The sequence below is a fragment of the Leopardus geoffroyi genome, chromosome E2 (assembly GCF_018350155.1).
Source record: "Leopardus geoffroyi isolate Oge1 chromosome E2, O.geoffroyi_Oge1_pat1.0, whole genome shotgun sequence".
Classification (NCBI taxonomy): domain Eukaryota; kingdom Metazoa; phylum Chordata; class Mammalia; order Carnivora; family Felidae; genus Leopardus; species Leopardus geoffroyi.
This window is the reverse complement of record NC_059335.1, coordinates 15,508,705-15,526,574: the sequence shown is the minus strand read 5'-3', so window position 1 is coordinate 15,526,574 and position 17,870 is coordinate 15,508,705. Positions and strand designations below refer to the sequence as shown.

Here is a 17,870-nt window from a genome sequence, read left to right as displayed (position 1 = left end):
GGGAAGACACTGGGAATGGGTGGGAGGGAGATGGAGACGCGGCTGCTGTGATGGCCCAGGGGGAGACCGGCACCAAGATCTGCGTGAGAACAGTGGAGGCAGGGAGAAGTGGGCAAGATAACGGATCTATTTTGAAGACAGAATCCACCAACTTAAAGCGTTTACAAAAAAAAAAAAAAAAAAAGGAAAGGAATCAAGGCTGTGATTCCAAGGTTCCAACTTGAGCAATCTTTAATGTCTTGTTAAAGTCAACAAATGGTCCCAAGTACCCAGCCTTGGGGTAGGCAGGAGCATGCAGGATTAGGTCATGATTTTAACAACAGCAACAAAAACAGTAGCGGTCCTAACAGCAGTACTAGGTTAAGTGATTAAAAGCAAGGACTTCAGGATCAGGTCTGAGTTTGAGTCCTGGCACCACCACACATTCTCTCGGCCGTATCCTCTCTGAACCTCATGTTTCTCCTCCCTAAAATGGATCTGAGATGCTTTAGTAGCACACACAAAATATTCAATATATGTTGTTACTGAGTACCCCGGGATATCTACTAAACATGTACGTACAGGACTCATTCTCACGACTAGTTTTATCCTTGTACAGCTAGGAAGCAATTTGGCAGGGAGACACAGGTGGTGAGTGGTGGACTCAAACCCAAATCCTAACCCAGGGTGCAATCTCTTAATCACGACGGGATATTGCACCTGCTCCCTTTCCAAGGCCTAGGGAGCCAGAGGGGTGAGGGCCCAACTCCCGCATTGTGATGGATGAGAAGGAGGGCCTCGCTCTGTTGGGGGTGCGTGTGTGAGGGGGTGAGCCGGGCTTCCTGAGTCCCTGACAGAATTCCAACCCTCAGTTGGAATGGTGGAAACAAGTTTCTGCATTTGGAGCGGAGCTGGGAGGACAACACTTGGTCTAGGGTGCTTCAAGAGCAGAGGGCATCTGTGGGAGGATGAGAAAAAGGAAACCGAAGTTTCTAAGCTGCGGCAATAGCGACACCCGCTGGCTTGTCGCGACAGCTGGGATCCTGAACGCACGCGCAGCATTCACAGAGCTGGGGGATTCCACGGTCCTGACTGAGTCACCCGAAGGGCGGCGCTCTAGGTCTCCGCGCCTGCAGGTCTGGGGGCGGGTCTTACTGCCTCCTGCACCAATCGGAACGCCGAAGGCCCTTAGGGGCCGATTGGACGGAGCCGCAGCAGGGCGCCGGGCGCGCACGCCGCTCCTGGGGCGGGGCCTCCCTCCGGCCGGCAGGGGGCGCGCGCCTGGAGAACAGGCAAGCTTTCATGGAGGGGGCGGAGGCGGAAGCGCGGGAGTGGGTCGCTGTGGCCCGGGACCTGCAAGCCTTAGGGTAAGGGGAACGGGGGAGGTGGGGGAGGTGGTGGCTAGGGGCACAGGAAGGGACAGGTTTGCCCTCAGAAATTCCTACTGACCTCTCCAGCCCCCTCCCGCTGCCTCGGCCCCGCCACAGGTATGAGGGTTTCTCGGGGGCGACGTCGCTGGGCACCTCGTGTCCAGACTTCAGGGCGCTGTGCGCGCGGCTGGCGGCGGAGCTGGCCACTCTGGGCGCCCTGGAGCGGGAGCGGGAGGAGAGCGCGGAGGTGCTGAGGGACGGCGACGGTACGTGTGGAGCGGGCGGCCCAGAGGGGTGGGGCCGCGGAGGTCGCCGCCGCGCCCTGACGTGTCTCGCCTCCTGCAGACCCCGGCGCAGAAGAGGAATTCCTGCGACAGTTGGCCGACCTGCTGCGGGAGTTGCATTGCCCGGACCGCGAGCTCTGCGGCGGAGACTGCGCGGCCGCGCTGCGGGAGCGCGGCGCGTGCCTGCGCCTGCTGCGTGAGCCCGGGGCTGGCCCAGGAGGCGGAAGTGGGCGAGGCTACAGCCTCTAGAGGGGCGGGCTCAGCACCTTGGGGTGGAGCCAGGGTTCCCCTAAGGGGGCGCAGTCAGAATTGAGGCGGAACCGGAGGGTTGGAAGTGGTGGGGTTAGAATTTTGACGAGAAAGTCCTGATGTTTGAGTAGGTTGGGTTTGCTGTTGCGGGCCAGGTGTTTCCGATGTGGGCCGGGTTCGAAGTGCGAGCGGGGGACAGGGTCTCGAAGTGGGTGGAGCTTATCCTGGAGGTAGAGCCGGGGTTCTAGGTGGGCGGAACTAGAAGGCGCGAAGCAGATGGAACTTTCTGACCCCGGTGGGTCGGGTGGCAGCCCTCCTTGATTGCACCGCTCCTTTTTCCTTCTTTTAGGCTTTCTCTGTTCAGAACTTCAGGCTGCCCGCCTCCTCCGTCTGTACCCGCGGCTGGATTCCAGCGCCGCACCGCCCTGTGGGGAAGGGGCAGAGGAGGGAGATGACGTGGTTCAGGAACTGGTCCTTACCTTCCAAGCTCTGGGGCTGCCCAGACCTACGCCTGGGACCGCTGCCAGCCGGCTGCTGTGGGAGTTGCATGACAAGGTAGAGAGCTGGAGTCCCTTCCGCACCGGGGCCACCCCACTTTCCTTGTGGTAGGGGGAGTCCTTTCTCCAAAAGCGGTTCTGGCAGGAGTGCCCCAGCCACGGGGATATTTTTCTAGAGCAGTGACCACCATTCTTGATTCCGACGCCTGGGTCTTCAGGACCATGGGGAACTGGAATCCACGGAAAGTAATCTGGTTTCTGCCTAGTCAACCTCAGGCTCCTCCTTCTCCTGTCAGATCTCTGAGCTGCTGCCTTCCCTGCCCCCAGGATTCCTGCAGCCCCTCCTCAGCAACCCGCTGGACGCACCCAGATGGGTAAGACTGTGTGTGGCTGTATGCCAACAGCGTCCTCACCCAGAGATGAGAGTCAGGGGGACCCCTGGCATGACTGAGGCCTTTTTCCCAGGAGGCATTGGAGTCTCTGTGCCAAAGGCTGAGAGATCAGTACTGCTGTCGACGCTGCCTTCTCCTCAAGCGCCTGGACCTCACAACATCTGCCTTCCACTGGAGCGATCGGGCAGAGGTGTGGGCATAGAGGACCTTGGCAGGAGCAGGGAGGACCAGTTGTGTGGGCTATCAGTACTGGGAGGAGGAATGAAGGCCAGGAATATTTCCTTATACCAGGTTTTTAGATTCTTGTAAGGTTTGGGGCTCTAGAATGGCAGGGCCTCCAGGGCATTCTAAAATCTAGAGGCCCAGGACATTCTAGAATTCCCAGCTTTGAGCTGGAAGTGTCTTCGGAACTATACATAGCTCTTGTTTAGAGATGTGGGGGGTGAGACCCTAAGTGGAGAGAAAGATGCTTCCAAGATGGCAGATGCCACCTGGGGAGGGCTCTTGGGCACCTTTTCCATGCCCCCCTCCCCAGGCCCAAGGAGAAGCCATGAAGGTAGTGCTGATCCCAATTCGAGAGGCTCTGAGCCCAGAATCAGATGTCTCCATCGCACATGTCCTGGCTGCCCGAGCGGACCTGTCTCGTCTTGTCCCAGCCACCAGCAAGGCTGCCCGCCGAGGGACCTGCTGTGCCATCAACAAGGTGGGCACCTGGGAGTAGGGAAGGGCCCCAGCATCCTTGGCCTTCACACTTGGCTCTCTGGTCTCCGTGTTCATTTTTCTTCCCTGAACCTCAAATCTGATCAACTCTCAGGTGCTTATGGGCAACGTGCCAGACCGAGGGGGCCGTCCAAATGAGCTGGAGGCTCCCATGCCCAGCTGGCAAAGCAGAAGAGAGGACGGAGGTGGGCGGAAGGCAGGCCGCCAGAGCTGGGGTCGCAAGAAGAAGAAGAAGTAAAGGGGAACTGGTGGTCGAGTGGGGGGGGGATCCTCTCTGCCAATCCTCGCGGAGTCATTTTGAGAGTTTATCTTGGCATCTGGCTCCCAGGCCCCACATCCTCTGTTCCTAAGGTCCCAGATGTCCTTCCCCCATCCACCACTCAACAGCAAGGACCACGTTCTCTAGAAAATAAATTTAATTTATGACAGCTGTAGGACCTGTCTCTGTGGGGTCAGGCCAGGGGTGCTCAGGTTTGAGAAGGGGTAGGGGTGTCTATGTCCACTGGGTTTCAACAGGCCCCTGTTGCTCTGACCCTCATAGTCCTTTGCTCTTTAGCAACACATCTTTCCCTTCCTGTGGGCATAGGGAAGGAGACATGCCGGCATTGGACGAACAGTTCTCAGGTGCCCACCATGTGCCAGCCCCGTCCTAGGCACCAGGAATACAGTAGCGAAAAGTATAGATTATAAAAACCCCTGCTGTCCTGGAGCTGACATTTCTGGTGACGAGGAGCAGACATTCAACAAGATAAATAGGTAAAAAAGTATTGTTGGTCAGATGGGTAAAGGACTTTGGGGAAAAAACAAAGCAGGAAAACAGTAGCAGGACTGGGGGTGGATTGCAACTTCGAGTATGGTCAGAGGGGCCTCACTGAGAAGGTGACATTTGAGCTAAGTCCCAAAGAGGGAGCCATGGAGGCCTCTGGAAGAGCACTCCAGGCAGAGGGAACTGCCAGTGCAAAGGCCCTGAGGTAGGAGTATTTTTGGCACGTTCAGGGACCATAGGGTTCAGTGTAGCTGAAGCAGGATGAGTAAGGGGGTGGGTGGTGGTAGGTAAGGTCAGAGAGGTGACAAATAGATTGTGGGAGGTGGGCCACAGTGAGGACTCTGGCTTTCCCCGAGTGAGACCGAGGCGTGGAAGGGCTCTGAGCAGAGGAGGGACTCAGGTGTTCACAGGCTCCCTGTTCCATCTCTACTCCAGCCTTCTCTCCTGTCTCTGGAGCCCCAGAGTTAGGAACTCTGCCCAGCCTATCCCCTCCCATCCTGACCCATGCTGTCAGTGTAGCATATTGGTAAGGAGCTTCCGTTTTAGAGGCAGACAGAAGACCAGGGTTTGAGTCCTGCCTCCAACACTTAGGAGCTCTGCCACCTTAGAGAGCAGCTTAACCTCCCTGGGCCTCAGTTTCCTCATCTGTAAAATGGAGATGTAAGGACTCGGTGAGATGATACTTAGGTCTACACATATCCACCATGAAACCACACAGATGCTAAGTGCAGGAAAACGGAATACAGGTTGTAGGCACTCTGATGCAAAAGAAGAAGCTTTCGGAGTAAGAAATGACAAACTCTTCGCTGAAGGCAGTGTGGATGCGAAGGTGGTGACGCCTTTGGGGGTCCTGCTGGAGGCCGAAGAATAGGACTTGGGACTGACTGGGGGGGAGGTGAGAGAGGTCAGACCCAAGCAGGGTCTAGGAATTCAGCGTGGAGGGCTGGGTGGGCAGGGCCGTCGTTCGAGGGGCACCTGGAAGGAGGAAGACATTGGGTGATGTGGGGAGTGTTTGGTATCTAGGAGAAACTGCGAGGGGCGGAGCCTCACCCAGACTTCTGTTTAGTGGATGGATGAACATCCCCAGGGATGTTCTGGCTTTTTTTTTTTTTTTTTTTTTTTTTTTTTTAACTCAATCTGAAGGTCTGTACCTTTGAAGAGTAAAATTTATTCCACTGACATAAATTACAGCTCCTGGTGAATTTGGCCTTATCTTTGTCCTTTTCTTTTTTCTCCTCAAAATTCTTTTTTTTTTTCTTTTTTTTAAATGTTTATTTATTTTTGAGACAGAGACAGAACATGAGCGGAGAGGGGCAGAGAGAGAGAGGGAGACACAGAATCCGAAGCAGACTCCAGGCTCTAAGCTGTTAGCACAGAGCCTGACGTGGGACTCGAACTCACAAGCTGTGAGATCACGACCCTGAGCTGAAGTCGGATGCTTAACCGACTGAGCCACCCAGGTACCCCCTCAGAATTCTTTCTCTGTTCTACTAGTGGCTAGCCCCTAGTAGGGGCTGAAATTTTTATTTTTCCCTCAACATTAGAAATTAACCAGTATCTATACTCTCCTACCCAAGCAGTTGAGGACTCTTTCACCTTTTTGCTTTGCTATGCTTTTCCAAATCTGCCTTGGTTCCCCCAAGCAAATGGCCTGGTCTCCCCTGTATCCAGCTGGCGGTAGGGGGGCAGTCCCTCCTCACCGTCTGTGGTTCCCAGGAAGGGTGCGGGGGCTCTGTCTGAGTCCAAGCATGGCGAAGATTGTGCCCCGTCTCCGGCTCCAGGGATAGTGTGTAGGAGAGATTGTCCTCTGTGCCTGTTTGTGGGGTGATGGGCGTGGGTGGTGTGGTTACGACGGGAAGGGCCTTGTGACCTTGAAGTTAATCCCCATCCACCAGGCCCCCTTCCCAGGACTGCCACACCCTGGGTCTTACCACAGCTGGCGTGGGCAGCTGGTGTGGGTGGGCCAGGGGCTCCAGGGGGGCTCACATCGCCCTTGGCCCCTGGCCTTTTCTTACACTCCACCTTCACACGGTCTCTGCAGTGTTTGTGGCAACACAGCCCACAGTCTGAGGCAAGGTCAGCAGTTAGCGGTCAGAGGCCCAGCCTGGGCCCCCCAGTCGCCCAGCCTGTAGGTGCTGGATCCCCTCCCCACCACTGATGCCTCACTCACCCCGACAGCGGTAGCCTTGCTTGGTGACGCCCCAGAGCTGGTAAGAGAAAGCAGAATTGGTTACCTAGGCGAGGGGAGAGGGCTGTGGATGGGGGTGGGGTTGGTCTCTGGAAGCATGGAGACCATGTGGTTTGGGAAATTCTCCAGGCTAGGGGCTTAAGGGGGGATCTGGGGATTAAAGGGATTTGGAGGTTACTGCAAGTCTGGGGAGTCATCTAGGATATTAGAATTAAGTAAAATCTGGAATGAGTGAAATGTACATTCTGTGGGCAGGGATTGGGTTTCCTGTTGCCTGCTTGAGCCCCCCTCCCCAGCCCTCAAGTCTAGAACTGCCTGACACACAGGAGGTACTCACTAAATATTTAGTGAATGAAAAATAGGTTTGGAAAAGTAATCCAAGGTATGTGAATTCGTTTTGGTTTGGAGATTGAGAGATCTGTCCATTATCCAGAATTTGAGGATACCTTCAATTTGAAAGTTATCCAGGGTTTGAATTAATCTGGATCCTAAAGACTTGGAAATTGATTCTGTTTGGAGATAATCTACAGTTTTAGATACCCATGGTTTGGCAGTGATCCAGGATGGAGATCATCTGGGATTTGGGCATTATCCAGACTTTGGGTATATCCAGTGTTTAGGGTTTACACGGGATGTGGGGATTATTCGAGCCTGGGGGCTTTTCTGGAACTTGGGGATCATCTGGGACTTGGGGACCGTGAGCTCTCCAGGGCAGGGCTGGCCTTTTGAGTCCAGGCTGTAAGGAGTTAGGACTTGGGACTCTCCAGGGGGGATGGGCACTAGGGGTGATGATAGAGGGGCAGGGTGCTCACGAAGCCACTGCAGCTGTCACAGAAGGTGGGCTTGCGGAAGGTGACTTCATGGAAGGTGTGCAGGAAGGCCAGGCCCAGCTTGGAGCAGATGGCGCTGGCCCGGAGCAGGTACGCCGTCAGCTCTTCTCGGGTGAAGGAGCCATTCCTAGGGGCACAGACCCCCTCAGCATGACTGGCCCCCTTCTCCCAGACTCGGGAGTCCCGGCAACCCCAGCATCCTCATCTTTGGGGGACCCAGAGGTCGGGAGTGCTTACCCCGGGCGGGGCGGTGGGTGAAGCCCATGGCAGGCGAAGGGGAAGTTGCCTGAGAATCGCTCAAAGTCCTCCTGAGAGATGGTTCCTCGGCCTTCAGGGTCATAATTCTTGAACACAGACTTCAGAGGAGCATGGGGAGGGCAGAGTAAGGCCAAATCATGATCCTCAGTCTTAGATCTCGTCCTCTGCGTCGGGACTGTACAGATACCTTCCCTCCCGGCCCCTCCTCACCTCCACCAGCTGCTCCACGTGCTGACCCAGGGTGACCCTGTCAGGCTTGGGTGTCACACCAGGGGCCCACTCCACCACCAGGGGCGCTTTGAAGGGGGAGGGTGGCTGGGGCAGGGACAGAGGGGCACAGTTAGTCAGTGCATGGGCCGGGGCCAGGGCCAGGGGTCAGGGGTCAGTTCTCACCAGACTCTTGGGGCAGCGGGGCTCCCGGGCGTAAGAAAGCTCATAGATCTCGTCCTCCGTGTAGAAGAGATCCAGGGAAAGCTGCGGGTGGGCAGGGCATTACAGACCCTCCCCTCCAGCCTCTGCCCTCGGCCTGCGCCCTGCCTGGATCCCCACTCTCATCCTCCTCCCAAGCCCCTCTTCTCTGGGGACTCCTAGGGTCCTCTCTCCCACCGAGCCACCATTCAGTCTCCCACGCCCCTGTTCCCTAGTCCAGAAATGCCATCTTCTCACTGAGGCCTTTTTTGGTCCTTTTTAAAATTGTAAACCCCTGTCACTTTCCTTGCTGGTTCCTACTTTGGCCTTCTCTATGGCACTTATCCTCCAAAAGACCATATGATTTAGTCACTTACTTTGTTTTATCAGCTGTCTCTCCACTACCTGGAAGTCAGCCCCACAAGAACAGCAGGAGGTTTTTGTTGTTGTTGTTGTTGTTCTTTTCGTTTTGTTTTGTTTGTTTTGTTTTTTCTGACGTGCTCACTGCTGTGAGCCTAAGTGCCTAAAGTAGTGTCTGGCTCACAGCAGGTGCTCAATAAATATTTGGGCTTGATAGCCTTCTAGAATCAATAAAGCATAGGGCCTTGGGCCCCACTCATCTCAGGGCAAGGCCAGCTTCACAGGCAGGCCCCATACTTTGAAGGGCCCCCATTTCATTTAATGCCCTGCTGTCATCGTCTTGAAATTCTTAAGAATTTTGAACAAGGAGCCCCACATTTTCATTTTGCGCCGGCCCTGCAAATTATGTAGCTGGTGGTCCTGTCTTAGGTCTGCAAATCAGTCTTAGACCTCATGGCCTTCAGAATCCCAGTCTCTCTCAATTTGTAGCTCCTTGGCAAGGGGGGGGGGGAGGATATATATGTTGTTATTTATGTTATATGAATAGAACGTAGCTAGAATCGCACACCCTCAATCTCAGGATGTAGTATGGTGGTTAACACGTTAACACACGGGTTCTGAGGCTGAGCTGCTTGAGTTCAAATGCAGGTTTTACTGCTGTGGGACAGTAGGCAAGTGACTTCCACCTTGTGGACCTCAGTTTCCCAATCTGCAGAATGGGCGCCACAAGGGTGCAGACGCTCTCGCGCCCAGGACTGTAAACCCCTGCACCCTCCAGGTGCAGTCTAGGGGCGCCCAGCCTGGGCAGGGGTGGGGCGGGGCGGCTCACCGTGAGCAGATGCAGCAGGTCCTCATTGGCACTGCAGGGCGGGTGCTGCCTCTGGAGGGCTGCCAGCTCCTGCAGCCGCAGGTAGAGGTTGTTGAGTTTGGGGAGGTGCAGGCGGCCGTCTGGCAACCTGTCGGGCTGTGCCTCATGCAGGGACACCAGGTCTTTGAGGTGCACTCCCAGTACCGGCAGCCGGAAGCCCGTGCAGTCAGCCCAGGTGCGGCGGTAACGGGCGTAGTTGTTGTGGGCAGCGAGGAGCTCAGACAGTTCTAGCAGGGCCTGTGGGGGAGGGGCGTATCGGGGGGGGGGGGGGATGTTACGGGGTGGGGGGGGCCATTTCTGCTCCCTTAGCCACCCGCGTGAGTTCCGGACTCCCAGGGGTCCAATGGCATTTTGGACAGCTCCCCGAGCCCCCTCCTGTCCCCCATTGGCCTCAGCAACCTCCTCCCCCAAACTGCTTTTCCTTTTGGGTCCCCATTTCAGAAAGCTCCGTATCCCCCATTCCCCAGGCTAGTGATTTTTTTCCAAAACCAAAATCTGATCGTGCGTGCTGTCGTCATTACCAAACCTTCCCAACTCCCCATTGCCATCTGGATAAAGCCCAGACACCTTAGTTCAGCTCGCAGGTCTCAACGGGATTCCCCACCCTGGGCATCTCCAGTCTAATTTCCTGCCAGATCCTGACTTCAGCCATACACTGGACTCATGAGTACCTCACTCTCCCCGTGCACTTCCCAGGACACGCCTAACACATGCTCCTCCCATGGGTGGCCTAAATTTGGTGTCCTTAGGGGCATCATTTCACTCCCCGCCTGGACTGCAAGTACTCTGCTACCATCTCTCTTATGTGTCTCCCTCCAGTCCTGCTCAGGACCGGAAACACGGAGTAGAGAGGGGTCAGCATGATGCATGCATGGTTGAGGAGGGAGGAAGACAGGCAGAGGACAGAGTCTGGGGGTCTGTCGGATTAGGAGGAGCAAGGTCTCCAGGTGGCTCCAGGGCCCCTAGGTGGATGGAGGGGATTGGGAGAAAGTGCGGGGTGGTTCAGGATAATTGACCGCTGGAACCCTGGGAGAAGAGTGGGGGTTCACCTTGGTGCTGTCAGGGCTCAGATGAGCATGGGAGTCCTTGAGTCTGGAGATGGCACTGTGACACAGGCCCCCCGTGACCGCCATCAGTGTGTTGAAATTCTGTAGCTGGTGGAGCCTCTAGGAAGGAAGGGTGATGCTGAGATGGTGGGTATCACATGGAGGATAGGCAAAATGGGGTTTCACGTGACAGCATCCAGGTTGAGCTGGGGTGTCAGGCGTGTGTGGGTATGGACCAGTGTGGGCATCAGGTTAGATGTGTCAGGCAGGGGTGGGCCGCAAGCAGGTATATGGGCATTAACGGGGCGTGGGGTGGGGGGGGTCGAGCAGGTGATAGACTGATGTGAATTCAGAGAACAGTGTGGCGGGAGGGGGGTAGTCAGGCGAGTGTGAGGAGTTGGACAGGTTTGGGGACTAGACAGGTGTGGGGGATTCAGACAGATGTCAGGGTGCTGGGCACCTGGGGGTCAGACAGGGAGACAAGACGGCCTGGGCTCTGGGCAGGAGTTAGGAACCGGGCAGAGGTGAATGGGGCCAGAGTGAAACGGAAGGGTCAGAAGGACATGAGAGACAAGTGTGGGGTCAGCCGGGCATCAGGGGCAACTGTCTCATCCTCCTCTTTTTCAAGTTTGCAGGGCAGAGGTCGCTGTGAGGAGGGGGGGGGGGGTGGAGAGCCAGGGAGGAGTGGAAGACACTCAGCGGGAGGAGGCCAGGGGCAGACACTAGAACCTCCAGGTCTTAGGGGCCGGACCGGCGGTCAGGCAGACAGGCGAAGCAGTGCGTTGGAAGACGCGAGAGGAAGGGCGTGGTCTGCGAGGAAGTACGCAAAGGGGCGTGGCCACGGTGGGGGCAGGAGGCTTCCCTTTTCTCCAGAAAGGAGAGAAGGTATCTATTTAGGGAAGGGGAAGAGAGGGGTTGTGACACAGTGGGGCTGGGCCAAGGACAGACCTGACGTGATGGGGAGGGAAGTATGCAGCCGAAGGGACGGCTGGGGCCTAGAGACCGAGGTGAGGGTGACGCAAACGTGGGGGCATGGAAGAGACGCTTTCACTGCCCCGTAGGCAGAATATTCGGGCATGGGGCTTGGGCAAGGGGGGGAGCATCGTCAACAGCTACGTCTAGGACCAAGGAAGGGAGTGCCGGGGCGGGTTCGACGTGGCGCTATCCAGGCCAGGAAAGAAGCGCACAGTCCGGGTTTAGAACCTCGGGACTGGGGCCTCGGGGGCGGAGTCAGGGTGGGCGTGATGCGAGGGGGGCGGGGCCAGGATGTGGATGACGTCACCACTCGCGCGGGTCAGCTGTGGCCGAGGGCCGGGCAGCAGGAATGCGAGGGGGGTTGAGGGGTGGGGTCTGAGAACCGCGGGTGGCGGTTCCCTCAGTCCCTGGGGGCGGGCCTCACCTGTGCCACGTGGATGAACTTGTCCAGCACCTGCGCGCGCTGTGCCGGCCCGGGACGGCTCAGCACCATGACCTGCACCCAGCGGGACACGCTGTTGCTGAGGCCTACGGATCCCTCCAGGGCCGGGCAGCCCCGCACGGAGCCCTGCAAAACGTAGCCCCGCAGATCCTGGGGCTGGGGGTGAGGTGGGCATCAGGGTGGGCAGGGGTGCCGCGGCCTTGCCCTTACACGCCCATCCCCCTAGCAGTCGTGACCTCTGAGGCCCTAGTCTGGCTGTCACATGTCCTTGACGTCACCGTGGCCCTCTCCCTCTGAAGAGAAATATTTAAATAAAGTCAGGCACTGTTCTCAGTCCTTTGTTATATTAACTAATTTAATGCTCACATCAACTCTACAAAGTGAATATCGTGAATATATCATTCACATTTTAGAGATGAGACTGTCGAGGCACAGAGAAGATAACTTGCCCAGGGTCACACAGGCGAGAGTCCGGGTGGGAACCCAGTCTATTGCCCCTTCCTGTATACCTGCCTGGTATGCAGTCAGCAAAAGGAAGAATGGCAAAGAGACACAAAAGCGATTTCTATTTGTTCTGCTCAAGGGGTCAACATTCCATGCCCACATGTACTGCACATGTGTGTGTGTGAACAATCAGGATATTTCCAGATGAAGGAACTGGTGGTGACCTTCCCTTGAAGTGGCGATGGCAATAGCTAATACTTACACACACACACACACACACACACACACACACACACACACGCACGTATATATACCATAAGTGTACTTATATAGAGGTTGAAGCATATGAAATGATATGATAATTTGGGTAGATAAAACATAGCAAAATACGACAATTTCAAATGGTTCTACCAGATAGCATTCACTCCGGACCGGGCACTGATCCTACGAGGCAGGAACTGTGAAATCCCCCTTTTTATAGATAATGGAACTGAAGCACAGTGAATTTCAATGCCTCCCGAATAAATTAATAATTAATAAAATATTCTGAGCACTTACTTACTACTGTGCCAGGTAGTGTGACAAGCATTTTTAAGCGGACATTTTAATTGAATTCTCCTGACCATCTACTGAGGTATGGGGACCGCCATCTTACAAATGAGACACGTGAGTCCCAGAGAGGCTGAGAAATGAATTCAAAGTTACACAGATAAGGAGGGGCTGCTGGATTTGAACCCAGGGGTTCTGTCCTCAGTCAGCTTAACTCCTTTTACTGAACCTTCTGGCACCCATCTTGAGAGTCTGAGATCCCTGCCCAAAGCCCATGCCCGGGCCCTCTGACTCTTGGAGGCTCCCCCACTCCTAGCCCTCCCCAGCTCGGGGAGGGCGTCCTCACCGTGATAGCCTGGAAGGAGCGAAACTCCAGGTAAGTGAGATGCTGAGCCAGCTCCTCCGTCTCCAGGTGGTCGAAGAGCAAGGACACTTTGCGCTTTTTGCCGAGGCCTGGGCTGCTCAGAGGGGGCGGGGGGCCAGGGCCCCCGGGGCTCAGGCTGGGGGCAAAGAGGGGCAGGGTACTGGATGGGTGCGGGGTGGAGGACGTGAGGGTGGGGAGAGAGGCGGCCGAACGGGGGTGGGGAGGGCTGACTCACAGGGTGGAGGAGTCTCCCAGGCTCCTCTGGGCAGAGTTGCCCTCCTGCTCCACAGTGGCCCAGAAGCGCCCGATAACCTCTTCTAGCTGAGGCTCTTGATGCACTGTCTCCGGGTGTTGGGTCAGCCAGTACCTGCGGGTGGTTTAGAGACGGGGCGGGGTGGGGGGGTGGGCAAGGTCTCTAAAGGAGGTCCCTTGGGCTGAGGAATCTCGGGCCAGGGGTCTCTGGAAGGTCAGGGTTTGGAGAGGCCCCAGCCTAGGGCTGTCTCTAGAAGTGGGACAGGGGGCCTCTTAACACAGGCTGGGGGATCAGTGGAAGATAAGTTGGGGGGATCTCTTGGAGGTGGAATTGCTAGGAAGCAGGATAGTGGAGAGGTCTCAGGAACTAAGCCGGGGGCCTCTGAGGAGTGAAATTTGGGGAGAACAAGGTGAGGGGGTCTGAAAAGCTAGGCCGGGGTATGCGAGAGGTGGGGGTTTGGGGCATCAGAGCTAGAGGTCTCTGGACATCAGGTGGGAGAGGGTCTCTAAGAGGTGAGGATTCTAAGGGGCAGAACTGGGAGGGTCTTAGGAACCAAAGCGGGGCAGTCTCAGAAGCGGTATTTGGGGGAGCAGGGCTTGGATCTGTGGGGGATTGGTCTGGAGAATCCCCGGGAGGTGTGTTTTTGGGGGAAGGAGGCCGGTGGGGACCCCGGGTCATGGGAGTAGCGTTCTTGACCCCACCCTACCTGACCAGGTGGCAGATCTGCAGCCGCCTCAGCTCCTGTGTGTCCCCTGTGGCTTCCTGGTACTTGAGTTCCGGTCAAGGCTCTGTCAACCTGCCTGCTCACCCTGCCCCCATCTTCCAGACCCGCCCCTCTCTGCCCTCCGCCCTCCACCCGCTGCTCATGGCCCTGGGAGGATATAAGGTCAGCAGGCGGGCAGCGAGGTGGGTGGAAGGCAGCACCCAGCTGTGTGTGGCCAGCACCATGTTGAGAACGTGGTCCCCACGGCGCAGGCTGCCAGCTGAGTCTGGGGGCGGGAGGAGGGGACTCTGTGTCAGAATGGCTCCTGGGCCAAAGATTGCAGAGTCTCCGCAGCCAGTTGGACTAGCTGGTTCCAACTCCGGCTCTACTGGTGACTCCCTGCATGAACTAGGGCAAGCCACTTAGCCTCCTTAGGGTGTCTCAGTTTCCTGGTCTGCGCTGTGCGTAGACCAGCACAGTACCTGGCAAGTCATGGTGTGGATGGAAATAGCATCAGACCTCCTCCTCCTCCACATCTCGGGAAAAAGAAACGCACGTGTTTCTCTCATCCCTAATGTAGTGCTTGAGATTCACTCCGCACACCCTTGCTCCCATTTTATACCCCCGCCCCCCCCAAACTGAGGCCTACAGAGAGGTGGGTGCTTTACCACCTGAGGGCCAGGGAGGCTGGCCAGGGAAGGGGACACTCACCGAAGGACTGAATACATTTCTCCAGCAGCTCATCTTCGCTGCAGCCGCCCTCATTCAGCATGCCCAGAGCCATGGAAGCCATGACCTTGCTGATTTCCCGGGGGCTGGGGCATGTCTTGTGGCGCCGGGCCTGTCGGGGCCGGCCCCGCCCCCCTGTCTTTGCTGGGCATTCCTGGTGGGACTTCCTGTGGGCACACCCCCCAGGGAATCATGGGAACCCCTTCCTTTGGGCCGACCCTCAGAATTCTTCTTGACCCCCAAGCCCCGAGGCATTATGGAAGAAGCTTCCCAAAGGCAAAGCCCCAGACGAAGCCTCCTGACCTACCATGGACTCATGGGAGAAAACCCCTGCAGTATTCCAGATAATGGGAGCCTTCTCGTACAGGTAAACTCAAAGGATTACTCCTGCCCCCCTCAGGGAATCGGGAGAAAAGACTCTCAAGACCACCCTGAACCCCCAGGAAATCATGGGAGAAGACCCCCAGGATTACTACAGACCCTACAGGGAATCATAAGAACTCCTTCCTCCAGGCATTGGCTCCAATTCCCCTTAACTATACAGTCCCAAGGCATTTTGGAGAGACTTCCTGTTGGCCGACCCCTGGGACGACTCTTGACCTCCCAGAGAATCATGGAAAAGACCCCCCCAGAATCATTCCTGTCCTCCCCAGGTTCTGCCTTCAGGGAGACTCTTCCCAATTGCCCTTTGCTCTAAAGCACAGCCCGCTCCCTCCCCCAGCCCTCAGGAAAGCAGCAGACCCTGAGATCCCATCTGTCATCCGTCTCCCAGCTGGAGCCCCCACTGAGGTGACACACCCCTCCCCCAAGACAGTACTTTGGTGGGACCTGAGTCTTAGCCACCAGCCCGGGTCCCTGGATTCGGAGAGAAGATACAGGGGCAAAGTGGCCTCACCAGGGCTCTTCAGAGTTGGGCAGGGTCCCTGGGGCTGAGGCAGCTTCAAGGAAAGTTTAAAAATAACCCTCGCTCTGCCTTGTGCCTCCCTGAGGCTCGTGTTCCAGTTGGGGAAAGAGGGTAATGGAGAGTCAGGGGTGGTGGAGGAAGGAGGCAGCAGAATTCAGGGTGGCACGGCCTTGGCTCTCACAAAATGGGATTAGAGACACTTATGTTGGCTGTGTGACTTTGTGCTGGTCACTTCATTTCTCTGGGCTTTGGTTTCCCCATATGAAAAAGGAGAGTCGTCCTGAGACCTTCGCAAGGAATTTATTATGAACATTCAATGCCTTGCTCTTCAGAAGTGCTAAATAAAGGACTTAGTTCACTCAGGCTGTGAAGTGGCCAGAGATGGGAAAGTTGAACTTGAGACAGAGAGAAAGTGATGGGGCAAACCAGAAGCCAGGCCTGGGGCGTGGGGTGAAATCAGAGACTCTCGTAATGAAGGCACTGCCGTGTCCCAGGGGCATCATAAGGGTTCAGGGAATCAGTATTGACTGTGGTTAGCTGGTATCGACTGAGTTCTGAATACTTTTTATTTTTTATTTATTTTATTTTATTTTTTCCTTTTTCTTTTTCTTTTTCTTTTGGGGGCGCCTGGGTGGCTCAGTCGGTTAAGTGTCCGACTGGGGCTCAGGTCATGATCTCACGGGTCAGTGAGTTCGAGCCCCATGTCGGGCTCTGTGCTGACAGCTCAGAGCCCGGAGCCTGCTTCAGATTCTGTGTCTCCTTCTCTCTCTGCCCCTCCCCCGCTCACGCTCTGTGAGCGCTCTGTCTCTGTCTCTCTCACACACACAACATTTTTTTAATGATTTTTTAATTTTTAAGTAATATCTATACCCAACATGAGGCGTGAATTCGCAATCCCGACATCAAGAATCACATGATCCACCGACTGTGTCAGCCAGGCGCCCAGCAATGTGTTTTACAAGCCCTCCACGGGGTTCTGATGCACACTCGGGCTTGAGAACCACTAGTCAGACTGTCTCACTGAGGACTTCTGAGAGGAAGAAACCAGGGCACAGAGCAGTTAAGTGACTTACCTAAGGTCACACAGCCAGAAAATGAGGTAGCCAGGTCTCCACCAGTAAACTGCTGGCTATTATAGGGAGGGGACCCCTTTACCCATCAGAGCCATGCCAGAGGAGGCCGGAGGAGCTACCCAGGCTAGGGACCCAGCCACCATCACGCCTGCGAGGACAGGAGAGCAAGCTTGCCCAGGTGACAGGAAGCCCGTTCCAGAAGCTGCTAGGCCCTTACCTGTGGACCGGCTGCTCTCTGGAGTGTCTGGAGCAGCCAGGAGTGGTTTAAGAAGCAGGGGAGCCGCCATGCCCTGCGTCACACTCCCCTCCCCCGGGGCAGGGCCCTGCGGGAGCCTGGAGTTTCCAGTCCAGGGGCAGGGGGCAGCGAGGGAGCGACTGTGATGGGGAGCGAGGAGCACCCCAGGGAGGACAGAGACAGCCAATCTAGGGAGCAGGGATGAGTGGGGGCGGGGTAGCAGAGGATACAGAGCAGCTCAAACTCCAGAGACAGCGAGGACAAGACCCAGGGGCTCATACAAACAGTCCTGGCCCAGCCAGCGGCTCTGGACTCCCTGCAGCATCTTTCGCCTGGTGCCCCCTGCCCCTGCTCCTGTCGCTGAAGGAGCCCAACACCCTACCAGCCGCCTTAGTACTCCCCGGCCTTCCCGCGCAGCCCGAGGCGCGCTTAGGGTGCTCCCAGTCTTCCTGGGGAGGGTCCTCTCACCTCTTGCTGTCTTTCCTGTTCATGCTTCCTGGTGGGGGGAGGGGGTCTTGCCAAAGTCTGGCTCAGTTCTTCCTCCTCCCCAGTGCTCCAGCTTCGTAGCCCCTTGGGAGCTGGGGCCTCCTCTGGTGCTTGGGAAGGAAAGAGGAACTTCCCCTCCCCACCCAGCCCCAGGCCAGGGGGAAGGAAGAGGCTGGGGAGAGACCAAAGGTCCCCCCTCCCCCCACACGGGGATCCCTTCAGGCTGAGGTTTCCGGTGCTGCCAGCCCCCACCCCCAGGCGCCCAGCGGGCTCTCTATCTCCCCCATCTTTGCTGTCTCGAGACCCGAGATTCTCTGTTCCCTCACTGGTCTGTTCTGTCGCTGTCGTACTTCAATGAGAACAGTTCTTTTGTTTTTTCTTTAAGTACGCCTAATATGACACTTTCATGCGAAAACACGTACTCAGAAGTCTGTATTTCTACAAGGACATGTTCAGGTATGTAATACACAAAGGTGTGAGTGGAAAGTCACAAGACAC

General features: G+C 56.3%; 2 protein-coding genes across 6 annotated transcripts; one reads left to right on the top strand and one right to left on the bottom strand.

Moving 5' to 3' along the window:
• The first annotated feature begins 1,211 nt into the window (after nucleotides 1–1,211).
• On the top strand, nucleotides 1,212–3,919 carry FAM98C (family with sequence similarity 98 member C). 3 transcript variants are annotated; one of them, XM_045442468.1, is made up of 8 exons: nucleotides 1,212–1,346; nucleotides 1,467–1,615; nucleotides 1,695–1,829; nucleotides 2,232–2,437; nucleotides 2,676–2,753; nucleotides 2,845–2,961; nucleotides 3,307–3,474; nucleotides 3,586–3,919. In XM_045442468.1, the coding sequence occupies exons 1-8, from the start codon at nucleotides 1,282–1,284 to the stop codon at nucleotides 3,727–3,729; spliced, it is 1,062 nt and encodes a 353-aa protein (XP_045298424.1). In that variant the 5' UTR covers nucleotides 1,212–1,281; the 3' UTR covers nucleotides 3,730–3,919. The 3 variants fall into 3 exon arrangements, with proteins under 3 accessions (XP_045298424.1, XP_045298423.1, XP_045298425.1); XM_045442467.1 differs by having other exon boundaries at nucleotides 1,695–1,859; XM_045442469.1 differs by lacking the exon at nucleotides 2,845–2,961 and having other exon boundaries at nucleotides 1,695–1,859.
• RASGRP4 (RAS guanyl releasing protein 4) lies at nucleotides 3,893–17,467 on the bottom strand. 3 transcript variants are annotated; one of them, XM_045442457.1, is made up of 17 exons: nucleotides 17,355–17,467; nucleotides 14,657–14,841; nucleotides 14,126–14,231; nucleotides 13,949–14,011; nucleotides 13,225–13,356; nucleotides 12,972–13,125; nucleotides 11,615–11,788; nucleotides 10,219–10,335; nucleotides 9,131–9,406; nucleotides 7,927–8,007; nucleotides 7,744–7,848; nucleotides 7,513–7,631; nucleotides 7,258–7,402; nucleotides 6,428–6,464; nucleotides 6,189–6,323; nucleotides 5,958–6,070; nucleotides 3,893–5,232 (listed from the first exon to the last, which is right to left on the bottom strand). In XM_045442457.1, exons 1-17 carry the CDS (start codon nucleotides 17,375–17,377, stop codon nucleotides 5,188–5,190), a joined length of 2,010 nt encoding a protein of 669 aa, XP_045298413.1. In that variant the 5' UTR covers nucleotides 17,378–17,467; the 3' UTR covers nucleotides 3,893–5,187. The 3 variants fall into 3 exon arrangements, with proteins under 3 accessions (XP_045298413.1, XP_045298414.1, XP_045298415.1); XM_045442458.1 differs by having other exon boundaries at nucleotides 12,972–13,083; XM_045442459.1 differs by lacking the exon at nucleotides 17,355–17,467 and adding an exon at nucleotides 14,428–14,481 and having other exon boundaries at nucleotides 14,657–14,768.
• Nucleotides 17,468–17,870: the final 403 nt, after the last annotated feature.

Coding starts and splice junctions, on each gene's coding strand:
- FAM98C (XM_045442467.1), top strand. CDS start 1,282: ATGGAGGGGGCGGAGGCGGAAGCGCGGGAGTGGGTCGCTGTGGCCCGG. Junction 1,860..2,231: donor GGCTGGCCCAGGAGGCGGAA/GTGGGCGAGGCT, acceptor TCCTTCTTTTAG/GCTTTCTCTGTTCAGAACTT. Junction 3,475..3,585: donor CCTGCTGTGCCATCAACAAG/GTGGGCACCTGG, acceptor ATCAACTCTCAG/GTGCTTATGGGCAACGTGCC.
- RASGRP4 (XM_045442457.1), bottom strand. CDS start 17,377: ATGAACAGGAAAGACAGCAAGAG. Junction 14,842..17,354: donor AACAGGAAAGACAGCAAGAG/GTGAGAGGACCC, acceptor GTGTGCCCACAG/GAAGTCCCACCAGGAATGCC. Junction 11,789..12,971: donor GCTCCTTCCAGGCTATCACG/GTGAGGACGCCC, acceptor CCTCACCCCCAG/CCCCAGGATCTGCGGGGCTA.